General features: G+C 49.4%; 1 protein-coding gene across 3 annotated transcripts in view; it reads right to left on the reverse strand.

The window, feature by feature from the left end:
* Positions 1 to 20,896, reverse strand: part of AK7 (adenylate kinase 7) — a 79,297-nt gene that overhangs the window by 35,086 nt on the left and 23,315 nt on the right. For all 3 annotated transcript variants that reach the window (XM_075926616.2, XM_075926617.2, XM_089778362.1), the window contains exons 10-11: positions 11,258 to 11,407; positions 555 to 683 (exon numbers count right to left, since the gene is read on the reverse strand). In XM_075926616.2, coding sequence (XP_075782731.1) covers positions 555 to 683; positions 11,258 to 11,407 — 279 coding nt within the window. The remainder of the gene's footprint in view (positions 1 to 554; positions 684 to 11,257; positions 11,408 to 20,896) is intronic.

A 20,896-nucleotide genomic window follows, 5' to 3' on the forward strand; every position in this document is an offset into this window, starting at 1 on the left:
TAGCCCTAGTGACGATTAAACCTTGTGATAGTCTGAACAAAAAGAACTTTCAACTGTGCTTGTAGCTTTTTCCAGCTTCACACCAACTTAGACATTCTAGGATTCAGAGTGACACACAAGAACATAGGTCACACAGACTGACAATCCTGGAATTTTATGATATAGATATGCAGGACTTCCAAGGTCCTATGCTTTGATGTGCTGAGCCATGTTCACTAATCACTATTAGTTAAAATAAGCAGTGTTAAGTGCTCAGTATGTCACAAGACCATGCCTTTACAGCCTAGGTTAAAGAAAGTATTTTTTGGCTTTTGCAGATACTGAAAAATGGAAAAGGCAGGGATTAGTTTCAATAGCCACAGTTGGACATCTACAATGGAGTTAGAATATTTTTAATTCCTTGTTGCATTCTACTAAAAGAAGGTTATTTCCTATTGTCATTCTACAACTTCTAAATCACAGTTTTCGAATGAACTTTTAATTATTTCAAATATCTGACATTTTAAAATTATGAAAGCCAAAATAATGATCCTACAGAGGAACTACCCACGTACTAGATTTTCTATTGCTTCAGCAATTACATCCTTTATATTAATGTGATGTAGCTTGTAGTATTTGCAGAGTTCTTCAGTAACGGTAGATTTCCCAACTGCAGGAGGACCAAGAACACAAATGTTGATTGGCTGAAAGAAAATCAAGATAAAAAGGAATTAAGCAAGGAGTGTGATTTTTTGTTTTAAATTACTGGTCTTTTCCCTAGGACCAATAGAAAATATAACAAACAAATTAAGGTAAAATTGGATACCTATTTTAGATGAATTTTCAGTGTATAAATCCTACCCTTGGATAGTCTGGTTTTGCAGCTTAGTCTGTCCTACAGATCTTGATATCTGAGAAGCTGTCCTTTCTCTGCAGCTCACAGAGATGGATCAGAGTTTTGGAGCCACATGGGCTGTGTCTACATTGGCACCCTTTTCTGGAAAAGGGATGCTAATGAGACAAGTCGGAATTGCAAATGCGCGGGGGATTTAAATATCCCCCGCGACGTTTGCATGAACATGGCTGCTGCTTTTTTCCGGCTCAGGGCTTTGCCGGAGAAAAGCGCCAGTCTAGACGGGATCTTTCGGAAAATAAAGCTTTTTCCAGAAGATCCCTTATTCCTGATTTTAAGAGGAATAAGGGATCTTCCGGAAAAGGCTTTATTTTCCGAAAGATCCCGTCTAGACTGACGCTTTTCTCCGGCAAAGCCCCGAGCCGGAAAAAAGCAGCAGCCATGTTCTAAACGGTTCTAAATCCTGCTGGAAAGGGATAGCAAGTGGAGTTCCTCAAGGGTCTGTTTTGGGACCCTTACTGTTCAATATCTTCATCAATGATGTAGATATTGGGATAGAGAGTACGCTTATTAAGTTTGCAGATGATACCAAACTGGGTGGGGTTGCAACTTCTTTGGAGGATAGGGACATAATTCAAAATGACCTTAGAAAGTTAGAGAAATGGTCAGAGGTAAACAGGATGAGGTTTAATAAAGAGAAATGCAAAGTGCTCCACTTAGGAAGGAACAATCAGTTCCATACATACAAGATGGGAAGCGACTGTCTAGGAAGGAGCATGGCGGAAAGGGATCTAGGGGTCATAGTGGACCACAAGTTGAATATGAGTCAACAGTGTGATGCTGTTGCAAAAAAAGCAAATATGATTCTAGGTTGTATCAACAGGTGTGTTGTAAGCAAAACTCGTGAAGTCATTCTGCCGCTCTACTCTGCACTAGTTAGGCCTCAGCTGGAGTACTGTGTCCAGTTCTGGGCGCCACATTTCAAGAAAGATGTGGAGAAATTGGAAAGGGTCCAGAGAAGAGCGACAAGAATGATTAAAGGTTTAGAGAACATGACCTATGAAGCCAGGCTTCATGAACTGGGCTTGTTTAGTTTGGAAAAAAGAAGATTAAGGGGGGACATGATAGCGGTTTTCAAATATCTAAAAGGGTGTCACAAGGAGGAAGGCGAAAATTTGTTCCTCTTGGTTTCTGAGGACAGGACAAGGAGTAATGGGCTTAAAGTGCAGCAGGGGAGGTTTAGATTGGACATTAGGAAAAAATTCCTAACTGTCAGGGTGGTCAAATATTGGAATAAATTGCCAAGGGAGGTGGTGGAATCTCCCTCTCTGGAGATATTTAAGAACAGGTTAGATAGACATCTGTCAGGGATGGTGTAGACGGAGCTTGATCCTGCCTTGAGGGCGGGGGGCTGGACTCGATGACCTCTTGAGGTCCCTTCCAGTCCTATTATTCTATGATTCTATGATTCTATGTTCATGCAAATGCCTTGGGGGATATTTAAATCCCCCGCGGCATTTGCAATTCCGACTTGTCTCATTAGCATCCCTTTTCCGGAAAAGGGTGCCAATGTAGACACAGCCCCCCGTGTGGCCATGCTCCCTCAGCTCCTGCTTTCCTCCAATTTCTCTGGCTCCATGACATGAATGGACAGTAGTTTTTAAAGTTCCCACATTGACATCTGCTTAAGGTTTTTGGGGGAGAAGATCAAAATTTAGGTCAGTGATGAGCAGCAATCATCCTCACAGCACCTTTTTCCCCACTGGCCAATTTTTTTGCCCCTCTGCACCTTCCAGGGATGGCACAGCACCATAAAAGCACCAAATTAAATCCAAGTGGTGCTCCATCTGTGAGTCTGCTTTCTGGATTCATCAGACAGGCTACATGAAGACAGCAGTGCTATTTTGGGATACCAGAAATATCCCAAAATTGCTATTCCATGTCTTTAAATGTGCCCATTATTTCAAAACAGATTTCAAAATAATGGGCACACTATTCTGGAGTCCCTATAACCCTCATGGAAAGAAGGTAAAGGACATTTCAGAGTAGTGCTTTATTTCAAAATTTGGCGCTGTCTAAGCTATTTCAAAATTAGATCAAAATAAGATATTCAATTTGTGTAGCTCAAATTGTGTATCTTATTTCGAGCTACGGGTGCAGTGTACATGCATCGCAGTGATTTGTGCTCAGCCTGCACCTAGCCTTCTATCCCTTATTCTGTTAGGTCCCAGTGCTATGAGTCAGGTAGGCATGTGTGAATCATAGAATACTAGAATTGGAAGGGACCGTATCAAGTCCAGTGCCCTGCCCTCACAGCAAGACCAAATACCTTGTAGATCAGGGGTCAGCAACCTATGGCTCGTGAAGAAGACAGATATGACTCTTTTGGAGCTCCAGCTCAGACCCCTTTTCTCCACCCACAGCAGGGAGCCAGCACTGGTGCTACAGCCTTATGGCCCCCCGCAAGATTGGGATGTGAGTGCCGGCTTCCTGTGTGGGGAGAGAATGGAGGGAGAAAGCCCTGAGCCTCACTGCTGGAGCTGGCATGCAGGAACAAGTGGAGCCAAAAATGGCTCTATATGCTGCCATTTTCCTTCCCCCAACTGGGAGAAATGCCTGGCAGGGACTCACTTCCTGGAGGCTTCCTCTTTGCTCCCAGTCTGGTGAATGGGAGTAGTGGAAGGCCATGTTACACAGTGTCTGCAATGCTGCGTGAAAGCAAATAAGTGTCCCCCACCCCTTCATGCCCAGACCCCGCACCTCCAGCCCCCTCATTCACACCCCTGCCAAGACCCTGCACCTCCACCCCCTCACTTGATCCCTCCACCAAGACCCAACAACCTCGGCCTACTCCTGCCCCCTCCCCACAGCCAGACACCCTGCCCCCCAGCCTGCTCCTGTCCCCTCCCCCCCCCAGCCCAGACTCCCTGCCTCCAGCCCACTCCTACACCTTCCCTTGCTCCAACCAGACACTCTACTCCCAGCCTGCTCCTGCATCCTACCTCCCACTAGGGATGTTAAGGACTAGTCAACTAGTCAACTCCCACACTTGCTGCCTCTATCAGATAAAGGCAGCAAAGGCCGGGGGCGGGAGGGGGAAAGAAAGGATACTTCAAAGCAGCAGCGACACACAACTGAGCCTGGGATCAGCTGTGTAACACTGCTGCTTGGAAACATTGAGGCAGCATTCAAAGCAGCAGCGCCACAGAGCTGATCCCTGTCTCAGCTGTGTGGTACTGCCCCTTTGAAACGCCGCCTTGGCATTTCAAAGTGGGATTGCCGCACAACTGAGCTGGGGATTAGCTGTGTGGCACTGCTGTGCGTGGAGCCCAGGGTCAGCTGGGGATTCCCCAGATGATCCCGGGCTTTAGCGCAGCATTTAGGTGGAACCCGGAATCAGCTGGAGAGTCCCCAGCTGACCCCGGGTTCTGAGGAAATGTTGTGCAGAGCCCGGGATCAGCTGGGGAGTTCCCCTGCTGACTCCCATTCCGTGTGGTATTTCAAATCAGTAGCGCAGCATGGAGTCTGGGGTCAGCAGGAGACTCTGACTCCATGCTGTGCTGCTGCTTTGAAATGCACAAGAGCCCCCACTGGGGACTCTTGTACATTTCAAAACTTGCACACCGTGTGCAGCCCGGAGTCAGCCCAGCAGGGGCTCTTGTACATTTCAAAGGAGGAATGTGGAAGTGCCTATTGACTAGTCGAGTAGTTGATGGAAATTCCACTGACTACTCAACTAGTAAATTAACCGTTACTTAACATCCTTACCTCCCACCCAGACCTTGCACCCTTAACTCCTTTTGCATCCCACCTTCTGTCCAGACCCTGCACCCCCATCCCTATCCCATTCACTTGCAGCTCTGTCCCGCACATTTAATCCCTCATTTCTGGCCCCCCTCCCTCAGAACCTGGGGGTGGTCCACAAAATCCACCAATCCTGGAATCCCAGAAATGTAAATATGGCCTCACACCTTGAACCTCAGTCCTCTCTGTCCCTCCCCTTCCCATGGGTCTGGAGCCATGCAAATGGAGTCTGCAACTGGGCATTCTTATACAGCTCTTTGTTAACCACTTGTTCTGAATTTTGATGTTCCAGATCAACCCTGATAGATGGCTATCTAACCTGCTCTTAGATATCTCCAGTGATGGAGATTCCTCCATACGCAAATTACTCCAGTGTTTAACCACTCTGACAGGGAGCAAGTTTTTCTTAATGTCCAACTTAAACCTTCCTTGCTGCAATTTAAGCCCATTGCTTCTTGTCCTATCATCAGAGGGCAAGGAGAACAATTTTTCTCCCTCCTTGTAATACTCTTTTTGGTACTTGAAAACTGCTATCATATCCCCTCTCAATCTTCTCTTTTCCAAATTAAACAAACCCAATTCTTTCAGTCTTCCTTCATAGCCTCCAGAGAAGCTGTGACTCTTGACATGGCAAAAATGGATTTCAGGAAGTCAGATTTTAGTAAACTCAGAGAGCTGGCAGGTAAGATCCCATGAGAAGCAATTCTAAGAGGAAAAACAACTGGAGATAGTCGGCAGTTTTTTAAAGGGACATTATTAAGGGCCCAAAAGGCAACTATTATGTTGCATAGGAAAAATAGAAAGTATGGCAAAAGTCCACCTTTGCTTAACCAGGAGATCTTGCATGATCTAAAAATCAAAAAGGAGTCATATAAAAAGTGGAAACCAGGTCAAATTACAAACAAGATTGGGAAAGGGCAAATATAGTGCCCATCTATAAAAAGGGAAATAAGAACAACCCAGGAAACTACAGACAGTCAGTTTAACTTCTGTGCCAGGAAAGATAATGGAGCAGATAATTAAGGAATTCACCTGCAAACATCTGAAAGAAAATAAGGTGATAGGTAACAGCCAGATTGGACTTTTATAGAACAAATCATGTCAAACCAATCTGATAGCTTTCTTTGATAGGATAATAAGTCTTGTGGATGAGGGAGAAATAGTGGACCTGGTATACTTAGACTTTAGTAAGGCATTTGATATGGTCTCACATGACCTTACCAATAAACTAGGCAAATACAACTTAGATGGGGCTACTATAAGATGGGTGCATAACTGGCTGGATAACCATTCTCAGACAGTAATCATCAAGTCTTTACAGTAATGCTGGAAGGGCATAACAAGTGGGGTTCCGCAGGGGTCTGTTTCGGGACTGGTTCTGTTCAATATCTTCATCAACCATTTAGATGATGGCATAGAGCGTATGCTTATTAAGTTTGCTGATGATACCAAGGTAGGAGGAGTTGCAAATGCTTTTGTGCATAAGGTCAAAATGATCTGGACAAACTGGAGAAATGGTGTGAGGTAAATATGATGAAGTATAATAAGGACAAATGCAAAGTACTCCAATTAGAAACGAACAATCTGTTTCACACATACAGAATGGGAAGTGACTGTCTAAGAATAAGTATTGCTGAAAGAGATCTAGGGATCATAGTGGACCACAAGCTAAATATGAGTCAACAGTGTAACATTGTGGCAAAAAAAGCAAACATGATTCTGGGACGCATTAACAGGAGTGTTGTGAGCAAGACACGAGACGTCATTCTTCCACTCAACTCTGCACCGATTAGTCCTCATTTGGACATGATAGCGGTGTTCAGATATTTAAAAGGGTGTCATAGGGAGAAGGGGGGAAAATTGTTCTCCTTGGCCTCTGATAATAGGACAAGAAGCAATAAGCTTAACTGCTGGCTTTAGGTTTGACATTATGAAAAACTTCCTAACTTTCAGGGTGGTTAAACACAGGGTGGTTAAACTTTCAGGGTGGTTAAATTGCCTAGGGAGGTTGTGGAATCTCCATCACTGGAGATATTTAGGAGCAGATTAGACAGACATCTATCAAGGATGATATAGACTGTGCTTAGTCTTGCCATGAGGGCAAGGGACTGGACTTGATGATCTTTCAAGGTCCCTTACATTTCTATGATTCTATGAAATGGACCAAGAATTTATGCAGGGAGAAACTCCAAGGATGAGGAGGACCTAATGAACCAACTTTGTAAGTAAGTCCTAGTGGGCCCTTGGAGAAATGACGGAGTAGATTTACAGGGTTACAAATCCTTACCTATAAGTTCTAAAATGGATCTTAAACACTGTGGAAAAAGAAATGGGGCTCATAAAAATTGGAAGTAAAGGCATATTTAGGCCTTATAGTAGCCTGCTGTGAATATTAAGGGTCTACTTAAGATACATGATTCGAATTGTGCGTGTGTAAGAAATTACAGAGTAATCATGTGTGTGAGAAAAATAAACAATAAAGTAGCCACAAAGCTAGAATAAACTGATTTGAGCTAACTTGAAACCTATACTGTCATGTCAGTGGATGAGCATGGACATGGAAATGAGGAACTAATAAAGATGTATAAAAAGATAAAAAATTATACAGGCAGTCCCCGACTTACGCGGATCCGACTTATGTCGGATCCGCAGATACGAACGGGGCTGCCACAGAGTACACGGACTGCGGGACCTCGCGGTCCTGCCGCGCGTGTACTTTGGGGCTTTCTCTGCGTCTCCCTGGTCTGTAGACCAGGAAGACGCAGAGCAAAGCCACGGAGGGGCTCGGGCAGCGGGGCAGCCCCGCTGCCCGAGCCCCCCCCTCATCCCCCCTCCCCCCGCGCGGCTTTGCAAAGCCGCGGGGAAGCCGGCGGCGGAGCAGTCCAGTCGCGCCTGGGGTGCCCCGCTGCCCGAGCTCCCCCCCCCCCGCGGCTTTGCAAAACCACGGGGAAGCCGGCGGCGGAGCAGTCCAGGCGCGCCTGGGCTGCCTCGCTGCCCGAGCCCCCCCCGCGGCTTTGCAAAGCCGAGGGGGGGGGGGCTCGGTCAGCGGGGCACCCCTGGCACGCCTGGACTGCTCCACTGCCGGCTTCCCCGCTGCTTTGCAAAGCTGCGGGGGGGCTCGGGCAGCGGGGCACCCCAGGCGCGCCTGGGCTGCTCCTCTGCCGGCTTCCCCGAGGCTTTGCAAAGCTGCGGGGGAAGCCGGCAGCGGGACAGCCCAGACACCCCGCGGCTGTCCCGCTGCCGGCGTCCTCAGAGGCTTTGCTCCCAGTCTCCCTGGGAGCAAAGCCGCGGAGGACCCAGGCGGCGGGACTGCGGTGCGTCTCGGTCCGCCGCCCGTGTCTTCCTGGTCTGCTGGGGTGGGGGGGGCGCAGCTGGTACGTCCCCCCCCCCCCCCCCAGCAGACTAGGCTTTTCTCCGGACGCCTGTGGCAGAGCAGCTGGGGTGCTGCCGGTTGGTCCCGCAGCACCGCTCTGGGCGCTACTGGTCCAACCCAGCAGCACCCCAGCTGCTCTGGTCCTGATTCAGACGCTGCTGGTCAGTTTCAGCAGCGGCTGAATCAGGACGCCTGGGGCAGAGCAGATGGGGTGCTGCTGGGTTGGTCCAGTAGTGCCGAGGAGCCGCGCTACTGGAGCAACCCAGCAGCACCCCAGCTGCTCTGCCCCAGGCGTCCTGATTTAGCCGCTGCTGAAACTGACCAGCGCTGACTACAGGAAGCCCGAGGCAGAGTTGCTCTGCCCCGGGCTTCCTGGAATCAGCTGCTGATCAGTTTTAGCAGCAGCTGACTTGGGGACGCTTGGGGTTCTTAAGTTGATTCTGTATGTAAGTCAGAACCTGCGGTCAGTTTCAGCAGCGGCTGAATCTGGACGCCAGTTCCGACTTACATACAAATTCAACTTAAGAACAAACCTACAGTCCCTATCTTGTACGTAACCCGGGGACTGCCTGTACATGAATCTGCATAGCAAACATCTCAGACACTTCGCCAAAGGATTAATGCCCACAAAACAGATATCAGACAAGATCACAAAGAGAAAACAGTTTCTTGCCATTTTAACCAGAAAGGACACTCTCTCAATGACTTAACCACCTGCATTCTGCTACAAAGACCTTTTACATCTGCACTTGAAAGGGAATCCTCTGAACTGTCATTCATGTTAAAATTCGACACTTTCCAAAAAGGACTTAACAAACATTTGAACTATCTCACCCATTACCAAGATAGTTTCTCCAATTATCACCTCTAATACCATTAACTCACAAACATCCCACTCTCCCTACCTCTAATATCATCAATTCACAGACACTTACCTTCCTTCCTTCCCCCCCACCTTTGCATCCCCCTCCTGTTCTGCAATGTGATTTGTCCTTTTCATATTTGTTCATTTTTTTTAATTGTATCCTTTGGTAAATATGGTTGTGACTACAGGCAGTCCCCGGGTTACGTACAAGATAGGGACTGTAGGTTTGTTCTTAAGTTGAATTTGTATGTAAGTCGGAACTGGTACATATTGTAGGGGAAACTCTAGCCAAACATTTTTTTTAGTTTTGGATAGCATAGGGAAAGGTTAACTCCCCTCTAATGTTTGTTTTGCTGTCTGTTCCCCTGTTCAGAAGATTTCACATCTATTTCTGTCCCTGTGACAAACTCAGGACTAAAGGAGTAACTCATCAAATACCAAACAGCTCTGCACCATGCTTTGAGCTAATAGCTTTATTTCCACACACCACCCAGAGTTCTAGGAGGAGGGTCCTTTTTTTGCTAACACAATGAGGCCAGCACTTTGTTTGTTTTGGTGGAGTCTTTGTTTGCCCAGGGAGCCCAGCATGTATAGGGGGAGGAGGGGCGGAGAGGCTGCTTTTGTCTGCTGTTCGGCAGCCTGTTGCTGGCAGGGGGGGAAGGGGGAGGCGTGCAGGATGCGAGGCCGCGGGGGGGGGGGACAGCGGGCGTGGGGAGGCACTTTTCCTCTGCCCGGCAGCTCTGCGGGATCCCTGTCCCCGTGGCCAGCTGCTGCAGGCAGAGGCCAGTTGGAGCCGGCAGGCCGGAGGAGCCGGCCAAAGAGGCGGAGGAGGTGGATTCTAGGACCCAGGTGAGCGAGCCCCGGGGACGCTGCTGCGCTCCGGGAGCCCGGCATGTATAGAGGGGAGGAGGGGCAGAGAGGCTGCTTTTGTCTGCTGTTCGGCAGCCTGTTGCTCAGGGGAGGGGGCAGCCTGTTGCTGGCAGGAGGGTGGGGGGGGGAAGCGGGCGTGGGGAGGCACTTTTCCTCTGCCCGGCAGCTCTGCGGGACCCCAGTTGGAGCCGGCCCGAGGAGGAGGAGGATCCTAGGACCCAGGTGAGCGAGCCCCGGGAATGCTGCTGCGCATGTGCGGGAGTTGCCTCACCCCGTTCGTATCTAGGGATCCGACATAAGTCGGATCCACGTAAGTTGGGGACTGCCTGTACTTTCTTCCACTATTTGATCTGAGGAAGTGGGTCTGGCCCACGAAAGCTCATCATCTAATAAACCATCTTGTTAGTCTTTAAAGTGCTATATTGTCTTGCATTTTGCTTCAGCTACCCCAGACTAACACGGCAACATTTCTATCACATAGCAAAGGGAGATTGAAACTGTATTGTCTACTGTTGGAAGCAACCGTAATGAGATCATGCTGATGAGCTTCCCACTTTTAATTCATCACTACCTGCTGCAAGCTTTTGCCTTAATAAAGATGTGTTAGATGCAGGTAATAGGTAAGTGACTCTCAATCTAGCAGTGAGTCCTCCTTCCCAATTTGGCCAGGAGGGCTCTGGAAGCATTTCCTCTCACTCCTCTGAAGAAGAACAGGTTCAGAAAAAGAACTCAAAGTTTTTTGCACTACACTACAAGCTTTTTGCACAAAACAAATGTTTTTTGTGCAAAAACAAATGTTTTTTGTGCAAAAACCAGCAGAGCGTCCACACCTCAAGCGCATTTTTTGGAGAAAAAAATACAGTAAATTGACAGGACAGAGGGCTGGTAGAGTTATTCCTCTGCCCACAAGGAATTCCTTTTTGCACTACTGCTCTTCTGCAAAAAGGCACGTGTGGATGCTCCACAGGGGTTTTGTAGGCAAAAAGAGTCTATGGGTATGTCTACACTGCAAAGTTAATTCGAAATAAAAGCCGTTATTTCGAATTAACTTTAATAGCGTCTATACATGCAAACCACTATTTCAAAATTAATTCGAAATAGCGAAGTGCTTAATTAGAATTAGGTAAACCTCATTCTATGAGGAGTAATGCCAAATTTGAAATAGCTATTTTGAATTAAGTGCTGTGTAGACACTTAATTCAAAATAGGGGGCCTCCAACATCCATGATCTCCGCACTTGGTACCATATTATGGTATATCACGAGAAAGAGCTATTTCTAGAGCCACAGCCCTCTGCAGAGAATATTATTTCACCTGAAGGATTTCAGTTCTAGTAATAACAGGAAAAGCATTTCTTCTCTTTAGCTCTTCAGTCTTTGTTTCAATTTTTGTTCCCAATATGTTGTATTTGTCAGTTTATTTTACCTCTCTTGCTAGCATTACAAATATTGGTATTCAATGTATATCTATACATTTTTCTTTAAAAATATGAGATCATACAGGAAATAATTACCAGTAATCCCCGACTTTGTTTGTATTCCTTGAGGACTTGCTCAATATTCTCCACCAGTCCTGCCTGAGCAACCCACTTAATGTTGAAGTTCTCCTTCAAGCAAATAGCTTCCATTCGCAAGTTCACAAATAACATGTCCAAATGTGTTTGCTAAAGGAGCAAAAATACATTTAATTGCAGAATTCCTTCTTTGACATTAAAGGGACACTGCCAAATAGCCAAGATGTAGGTCTTATTTTTAAAAAAATTAGAGGAAGTAGGGAGGGATCCTGCTTTGGAAAACCAAAAATTAATATTTTCAAGATATTTAACATTTAAATGAAAACAGGTTTTATTTTTAATTTAAATATTCCCATAAAGTATTGGAAATTCAGCCATTATATCACTGGCTTATGACCATATGTGGAAACCAGAAAGATGAAGTTACTCACCCTGTGCAGTAACGATGTTTCTTCGAGGTGTATGTCCCCGGGGGTGCTCCACTTGAAGTGTTGGGCTCACCCCGGCGCCGCAGGTCGGAGAGTTGTCAGCGATGGTCCAGCCGGACCGTGCATGCGTGGGGCGCGTGAAGAACGGTTACTTACCTGTAACTGTTGGTCTTCAAGATGTGTTGCTCATGTCCATTCGAATTAGGTGTGCGCACCACGTGCACTGCGTCTTCCAGAGCGTTTTCCCTAGCGGTACCCATAGCACTGGCAGGGCGTCCCCTGGAGTGGCGTTGCCATAGCGGGGCATAAGTACCCTTGCCGGCGCTCCCCCACCTCAGTTCCTTCTTGCCGGACGCTCCGACTAAGGGGAAGTAGGAGGGGAATCGAATGGACATGAGCAACACATCTCGAAGAACAACCGTTCTTTTCTGCTTCGAGTGGTTGCTCATGTCCATTCGAATTAGGTGACTTTCAAGCCAACCCCACTTCAAGGAGGAGGGGTCGGAGCACTCAGAAAGAGAAGTCCACGAAAGTTGAACAATCTCGCCGGACCAACTTGACAGGAAGGTCTCACAGGCTCTCCTGACTGCCCTGAGCTCCCGGACATTTATGTGCAGAGCCCGCTCTGCAGGGGACCATAAACCCTGGGTTCTGTGACACCCCAGGTGTGCTCCCCAACCCAGGTTGGAAGCATCTGTGTCCCGTGTAAGTGAGGGGGGAGGTACAGTGAACAGAACCCCGCTGCACACTAGCGCCTCCTGGGTCCACCATTGTAAGGAGGCTATTACCTCTGGAGGCACTGTGAGAACTGTGTCTCAGAGACCCCTGGACTGGTTGAATGCCCTTGCCAACCAGGTTTGCAGAGGCCTGAGCCTCATTTGAGCTTGGCGTACCACATACGTACATGCCGCCATGTGTCCCAGCATCCTCGAACAGACCCAGGCGGTCGTGATGGGGAACTGGGTTAACTCGGAGACCAGCTTCACTATGGACAGAAACCTGGTTCTGGGGAGGAGTGCGAAATACCGGGAGTAAAACCTTCTGCCTCTCAGATGTGAGGGGACCCTCTCCACAGCTTCCTTTTGGAGGAGCGCTAGCACCTCCTGACGGAGGATGCCTTCATGAGAGGTGTCCCTGAAAAGGGATGGGGCGGGCGGGTTGGAAGGGGGCGAGCCCAGGAAGGGGATGGTATAGCCATTTCTGACAATTTTTAGAACCCAGGTGTCAGTGGTGATTTCTGCCCAGGCGTGGGCAAACCGGGATAACCTGGCCCCAAACAGGGGGCCAGGGTGGGAGGCTGGTGCGCGACTCTCTAGCAGCCCATCAAAACTGGTGCTTGGGCTGCTGGGAGGAGCCTTAACCAACCCCACAGAGTTGTCCCCTCTTGGGAAATGTTGAAGACCCCTTGCGGATGAGGGGCCCGCAGCCGCCCCCCGCAGCCCCACTGGGGACACGAGGACAGCGTCTCCAGTAATCCCTACGGGGGACCTGGGACTGCGTTCTCCCCTGCTGTCTGTAGGGCAGCTGACGACGCTGCGGGGCCGGTGTGTAAATCCCCAAGGACCGGAGAGTAGACCTCATGTCCTTAAGCGTATGAAGCCTGGAGTCCGTGTTCTCCAAAAACAACACTTTTCCGTCAAAAGGCAGGTCCTGGATCGTAGTTTGGATGTCCGGAGGTATTCCAGACACCTGCAGCCAGGCACCACGGTGCATAACTACACCCGACGTCATGATGCGGGCTGCAGAGTCAACAGCGTCCAGGGAGGCCTGAAGGGCCGTGCGGGCGATAGTTCTGCCCTCCAAAGTCATGGCCGCAAACTCCTCACGGCCTCGGCAGGGAGCTTATCCTTAAACTTATCCACTGCTTGCCATGTATTATAAGCACAATGACTCAGCATCGCTTACTGGTTAGCAATGCGGAGTTGCACCCCACCAGTGGCATGCACCTTATGGCTCATCAGGTCAAGGCGTTTGGGCTCCCTAGCCTTCGGGGATGGCCCCAGCTGGGGAAGCCTCTCCTTTTGAGCCACAGCCTGAACGACCAAGGACCCCGGGACAGGTTGGGAGTACAAGTGTTTGTGCCCCGACTGGGGAACGTAATAGCACCTCTCAATTCCCTTTACGGTAGGGGTCGGGGACGCTGGGGTCTGCCACAGGGCATTAGTAATCTTGGCCACAGTTTTATTAAGTGGCAAAGCCAAGTAGGTGGGGGCATCGTCCAAGAGGATGTCAATCATGGGGTCCGTGTCCTCCACTACTGGCTCCACTGGGACACCCAGATTGGAGGCCAGAAGCCTAAGCAGATCCTGATGCACTCGAGCATCCATAGCAGGCAACGCTGGTGCGGGATCCGCCAAGGCTTCATCAGGACGCATAGCAAGAGAGGCAAACATGGTAGGAGACCGGATTGGCTTACAGGGGAAATCCTTGGTGAACTTAAGCACAAAAAGGAAGCTTACAAAAAGTGGAAACTTGGACAAATGACCAGGGAGGAGTTTAAAGGTATAGCTCGAGAATGCCGGGGGGTTATCAGGAAGGCGAAAGCGCAAATGGAATTGTGACTGGCTAAGGATGTGAAGGATAACAAGAAAGGTTTCTACAGGCATGTTAACAAGAAGAAGGTGATCAGAGAGGGTGTGCAGCCCCTAATGGATGAAGGAGGTAACATAGTGACAGATGTGGGGAAAGCTGAAGTACTCAATGCTTTCTTTGCCTCCGTATTCATGGACAAGGTCGGCTCCTGGACTTCTGCGCTAAGTGACGCAAGATGGGATGAAGATGGACAGCCCGTGGTGGGTAAAGAACAGGTTAGGAACTATTTAGAAAAGCTAAATGTACATAAATCCATGGGTCCGGACTTAGTGCATCCGAGGGTACTGAGGAAGTTGGCAAATGTCATTGAGGAGCCTTTGGCTATTATCTTTGAAAAGTCGTGGAGATCGGGAGAAATCCCGGATGATTGGAAAAAGGCAAATGTAGTGCCCATCTTCAAAAAAGGGAAGAAGGATGATCCAGGGAACTATAGGCCAGTCAGTCTTACCTCGGTTCCTGGAAAAATCATGGAAGGGATCCTTAAGGAATCCATTTTGAGGCACTTGTATGAGAGGAAAGTGATTAGGAATAGTCAGCATGGATTCACAAAGGGCAAGTCGTGCTTGACCAATCTGATTAGCTTCTATGATGAGGTAACTGGCTCGGTGGACATGGGGAAGTCACTGGATGTTATATACCTTAACTTTAGCAAGGCTTTTGATAAAGGCTCCCACAATATTCTTGCCAGCAAGTTACGGGAATGTGGATTGGATAAATGGACGGTAAGATGGATAGAAAAATGGCTAGAAGGCCGGGCCCAGTGGGTAGTGATCAACGGCTCGGTGTCAGGATGGTGGTCGGTTTCTAGTGGAGTGCCCCCAGGTTCGATTCTAGGACCGGTTTTGTTCAATAGCTTTATTAATGATCTGGATGAGGGGATAGATTGCACCCTCAGCAAGTTTGCGGATGACACTAAGCTGGGGGGAGAGGTAGATACGCTTAAGGGCAGAGATAGGGTCCAGAATGACTTAGACAAATTGAAGGATTGGGCCACAAGAAATCTGATGAGGTTCAACAAGGACAAGTGTAGAGTCCTGCACTTGGGACGGAAGAATCCCAAGCATAGTTACAAGCTGGGGACCAACCGGTTAAGTAGTAGTTCTGCAGAAAAGGACCTGGGGGTTACAGTGGATGAGAAGCTGGATATGAGTCAACAGTGTGCCCTTGTAGCCAAGAAGGCTAATGGCATATTAGGTTGAATTAAGAGGAGCATTGCCAGCAGATCCAGAGATGTCATTATTCCTCTTTATTCGGCTTTGGTGAGGCCAGATCTGGAGTATTGTGTCCAGTTCTGGGACCCCCACTACAAAAAGGATGTGGACGCATTGGAGAGGGTCCAGCGGAGGGCAACCAAAATGATTAGGGGGCTGGAGCATATGACTTATGAGGAGAGGCTGAGGGACTTGGGTCTGTTTAGTCTGCAGAAGCGAAGAGTGAGGAGGGATTTGATAGCAGCCTTCAACTTCCTGAAGGGAGGTTCCAAAGAGGATGGAGAGAGGCTGTTCTCAGTAGTGACAGATGGTAGAACAAGGAGCAATGGTCTCAAGTTGTGGTGGGAGAGGTCCAGGTTGGATATTAGGAAAAACTATTTCACTAGGAGGGTGGTGAAGCACTGGAATGGGTTACCTAGGGAAGTAGTGGAGTCTCCATCCCTAGAGGTGTTTAAGTCTTGGCTTGACAAAGCCCTGGCTGGGTTGATTTAGTTGGAATTGGTCCTGCCTAGAGCAGGGGGATGGACTTGATGACCTTCTGAGGTCTCTTCCAGTTCTATGATTCTAGGAGATGAAGATGACAACGACTCCTGGATCGGTACCGGATCCAACGCAGGACCCGGTTGAGGAGCCAGCTGGGCAAGCAGCACCATTTGCGGAAGCGGCTCCAGCATCGAGGCTTGTAGCTCAGCAGTGGCATCTGTAGTGACCGACCTCTGGGAGGAAGGAGGAGGTTGTGACAGCGATGCCAACGGTTGCGCTCGATGCCCCGAGACACCGGACACCACAGAGGAGGGCACAGGCCCCTGCCACTGGTGGTAAGCCTACGGCGTCCAGAAGGGCCACTGCGGTTGCGGCGGCCAAGTCTGCTGCACATGCGAACGATCACGCCAGTGCCGGGAACGGGATCTATGACTCAAGGAAGCCCCCAAGGACTCTGACCTGAACGAGGCCGCATCAGAATCCGACGAGTAGTCAGACTCAGGACAGGGAGGCACAGATGATGAATGCCCTGCCACCAAGGGGGAGGGAGGAGGCAAACCTGGCCATAGACTCGGGTTTGCCTGTGTGCGTGCGATGAGGGCATGCTGGCACCGGGAAAACAGGTCCCGGTGCCGGTTGTGGTGCCTGTTGCGGCACCAGTACAGGTCCCGATGCCTGGAGTGGAGCCGGTTGCGGCACCAGGAGAACCAGTCCCAGTGCCGGGAGTGGAGCCGGTTGTGGCACCGGGAGAACACATCCTGGTGCCGGGGGTGGAGCCGATGCTGGGAAGACAGGTCTCGGTGCTGGTTGTGGTGCCGACACAGTGCAGGGCTGTGCTGTCGAAGTCGGTATCAGCTGCGAGACGAACCTCGAAGAGACTGACGTTACCAGCGATGGCGGCATCGGCATGCCCACAGGGTCGATGCCAGTGCCTGTAATGGTGCCAAAACTTGCATCGGTGCCAAAGAGGCTGATGCTGAAGGGCCCGGTGCTGAAGACTGTGGCAGCACCCCAGGAAAGCTGCTCAGCACTGGTGCTGATGACGGTGCCGTAGATGGTGCCACAAGGCCTAGCTGATACGGTACCGGTGCAGCCAAGACAGGGTCTGGAAGAGGTCCCAGAACCGAGGAAGGCCAAGCCCAGTCGAGCACTGAGTGAAGCCTGGTGGCCTGCGTCGAGGTCGGCATCGATGTGGAGGCAAGTGGTACTGGACCCACAGGGGACGGACCCGCTGCATAAGCGACCGGTGCCGTCCAGTCATGCCGGTGTGGAAGCAAAGCCAGTGCCAACACGGCCTCCGGCGTAGGCGACCTCGACTTCTCCGCCTCAACCGATGACGGAGAGGAGGTAGCGAGGCTAATAAGATCATGTGCTGCCTCAAAAGTGTCCGGCATGGAGGGGCGGTGCAAGGGCAGGTGCCCTGGACTGGATGGGCGTCCCGCTCGCTTATGCTGCACCGTGGGAGACGTGCATCCCAGAGACTCGGCACCGTGGTGTAGGCCCGACTTGGACTTCCGGCTCGGAGACCTACCATGGGACGCTCTTGATCTCTTCAGTGCCGGGGAGTGAGAACGGTGCTGAGCCCTCGATACTGAGGCCCGCTCTCAAAATGGAGCATTGCGCGTGGACACCGGTGCACTACACACCGCAGAGTGCCCAGTTGGTGTCGGCTGTAACGCCACCTCCACGAGGAGAAATTTTAAACGAGAGTCTCTCTCCCTCTTAGTGCATGGCTTAAACGACTTACAGATCTTACAGGCTTCTGTAAGATGGCCCTCACCCAGACACTTCAGACAACTATCGTGAGGGTCTCCTTTGGGCATAAACTTCACGCAGAAAGCGCACGCCTTAGAGCCTTGTGGCCCTGGTATTCCTCACCCCCAATGGTGGAGAAGAGAAAAACAAAGAGACACTAACTATCTAACTAATTGAACTATTTAGAACTATTTACAACACTAAGAGAAATGGGAACCATTAACTGTTCTAACAGAGAGACACGCTCAAATGACCGTCACGGGCGGTAAGAAGGAACTGAGGTGGGGGAGCGTCGGCAGAGGTACTTATGCCCCGCCATGGCGGCGCCACTCCAGAGGCGCCCTGCTGGCGCTACGGCTACTGCTAGGGAAAACACTCCAGAAGATGCTGTGCACACACCTAATTCGAATGTACATGAGCAACAACTCGAAGAAGAACTGCTCGTGCTGATTGTTAGCTTGCGCTGAGTCTGGCTTCCCGCCAGTTCCTCCGAACCAGATCACTCCTGAAAAACATAAGGAGAAACTCCGAAGAGGGGAGGAGTGTGGGTTGTGGAGTACCCACGGGGACATACACCTTGAAGAAACATCATTACTGCACACAGTGAGTAACTTCGTCTTCTTCTTCGGTGATATCCCCGTGGGTGCTCCACTTGAGGTGAGTACAGAGCAGTAGCCTCATCTGGAGAGGGGGGATCGGAGTTAAGAGCTGTCTGCTGTGGACAACACCACAAAGGCCAGTACTGATTTTCGAGCAATTGCATTGACGGTATAGTGCTTAGCAAATGTCATGTCTGAAGACTATGTCACCATATGGTGCATGTCTTGTATTGGGACTCCTTTGAGAAAAGCTAGAGAAGTAAACGTTGCTCTAGTGGAATGAGCCGTAATAGGCGTTGATATGGACTTGTTCCGTAAAGTATAGAACGTAGTAATACATTTCACAATTATTTTAGATATCCGCTGCGAAGACAACGGTTGGCCCTTAGATTTCCTATCGACGCACAGGAAGAGCTGTTGGGATTGTCGGAAGGGGCGAGTCCGATCCAGATAAAAGGCGAGCACCCTGCAGACGTCTAAGGTATGTAGACGGGCTTCGTGAGTCGTTGCATGTGGTTTGGGGTAAAAAATTGAGAGTATTGTAGGTTCGTTAATATGAAATTGTGAATTCACCTTCGGTAGAAATTTTGGGTGTGAGCGTAGTATTACCCCTTGGTTGGTGAAGAGAGTGTATGGAGGATCGGCTGAAAGAGCTGCCAATTCTCCGACTCGTCTTGTCGACATTATGGCTAGAAGGAATATCACCTTCATGGTGAGAGTCTGAATGTCACATGTGGCTAGAGACTCAAAGGGTGGATACGTGAGAGTGTCCAAAACAAACTCAAGATCCCACAGCATAGGAAGTTTTCTGTGCGGAGGGTGTAAGTTCATTAATCCCTTCAGGAAACATTTAGTCATCGAGTGAGACATAATTGAAAACCCTTCAATTGATTGTGTGAATGCGGAAATCTCTGAAAGATGGACTTTAATGGATGAAAGACCCAGTTTAGACTGGTGCAAATGTAGGGCATAGTCCAGAATGTAGTAGAGTGGGGTGGACATCGCATCAAACCTGTTGGCTGCACACCAGGAATGGAACCAATGCCACTTATGAAGGTAAGTCTTTCGTGTGGAGTCACGCCTGCTGTGAAGTAATATATGTTTCACCTCTTGTGAACAAAGTGCCTCTGCGCTATGGAACCAAGTAGGAACCATGACGTGAGGTGCATTCGGTCGATTTGCGGTTGTGGCATGAACATCCCTGGTTGCATGAGCAGATCCGGCCATTTGGGTAGTGGATAAGGTGGTCGGCGAGACATTTGCAGAAGAAGAGGGAGCCAGGTCTGTCTGGGCCAGAAGGGCGCTATTAGTATCACCGTTGCCCTGTCATCGATTATCTTCTTCAGCACTCTGGGGAGAAGTGGACTAGGAGGGATGGCAAAGAGAAGATAGTGGTGAGCCCAGCTGATCAGGAATGCATCCCCCAGAGATTTGGGGCCCAGACTGGCTCTGGAACAGTATCTGGGACATTTAGTATTGTTATCTGTGGCAAAGAAGTCTATACTGGGGTGCCCCCAGCATTGGAATATGGAAAGGACCACTTTGTGATTGAGTTCCCACTCCTGTTGAGGAAACAGGTGTCTGCTCAAGGCGTATGCAATGGAATTGTTTTTGCCAGGTAGATATGTTGCCATGAGAGTGATCTTGTGGTTGATACACCAGTTCCATAGCTTCATGGCTTCCGCACACAGGGACCTTGATCGGGCCCTGGTGTTGTCAGAGAAGACCTGAACACTCTGACCATGGATCTTGGGAAGGAATGTCTTGCATGCATTGAATACTGCCCTGAGTTCCAGAAGTTTGATGTGCTGCAGGGCTTCCGGAGTATTCCATTGGCCTTAAGTGAATTTGCCCTCGCAGTGGGGTCCCCATTCTAGAAGAGAGGCGTCCGAAGTAACTTGGACAGTGGGATGCAGACGGTGGAAGAGAACACCCAAGAGCATGTTGGTCGGAGAATTCCACCACGCGAGGGATCGTTTCACTGTCAGTGGCAGTGCTACTAGCCTGTGTATGTCGCAATTGCCCGGACGATATATGGATGGCAGCCAATGTTGCAGACACCTGAGGCGTAGTCTGGCATGTTGCACTACATATATCGTCGCCGCCATGTGTCCCAAGAGTTGGAGGCACATAAATATTGACGCTCTTGGGATGATGGACAATGTCTGTGTGAGGTTTTGAATATTGTGAAACCTTTCTGTAGGAAGATAGGCCCTGGCTGTCACAGAGTCTAATCGTGCCCCAATGAACATGAGGGATTTTTGTGGTATGAGCGAAGACTTCAGGACGATCAATACAAGGCCCAGATCTGTGAATAAGTGTTGTGTGACCTGAGTGGCCGACAGTGCACTTGATCAGGCAGTCGTCCAGGTATGGGAAGATCATGATGCCTTGACGATGAAGGTACGCTGCCACCACCGCAAGTGTCTTTGAAAACATTCTGGGTGTGGAAGAAAGGCCAAACGGGAGGACTTTGTACTGAAAGTGTTGCGTGCCCACGATGAACCTCAGAAAACATCTGTGTGCTGGGTGTATTGTCACATGGAAATACGCATCTTGTAGATCAAGGGA

This window comes from Pelodiscus sinensis, chromosome 5 (assembly GCF_052426305.1).
Source record: "Pelodiscus sinensis isolate ZL-2025 chromosome 5, ASM5242630v1, whole genome shotgun sequence".
Lineage (NCBI taxonomy): Eukaryota > Metazoa > Chordata > Testudines > Trionychidae > Pelodiscus > Pelodiscus sinensis.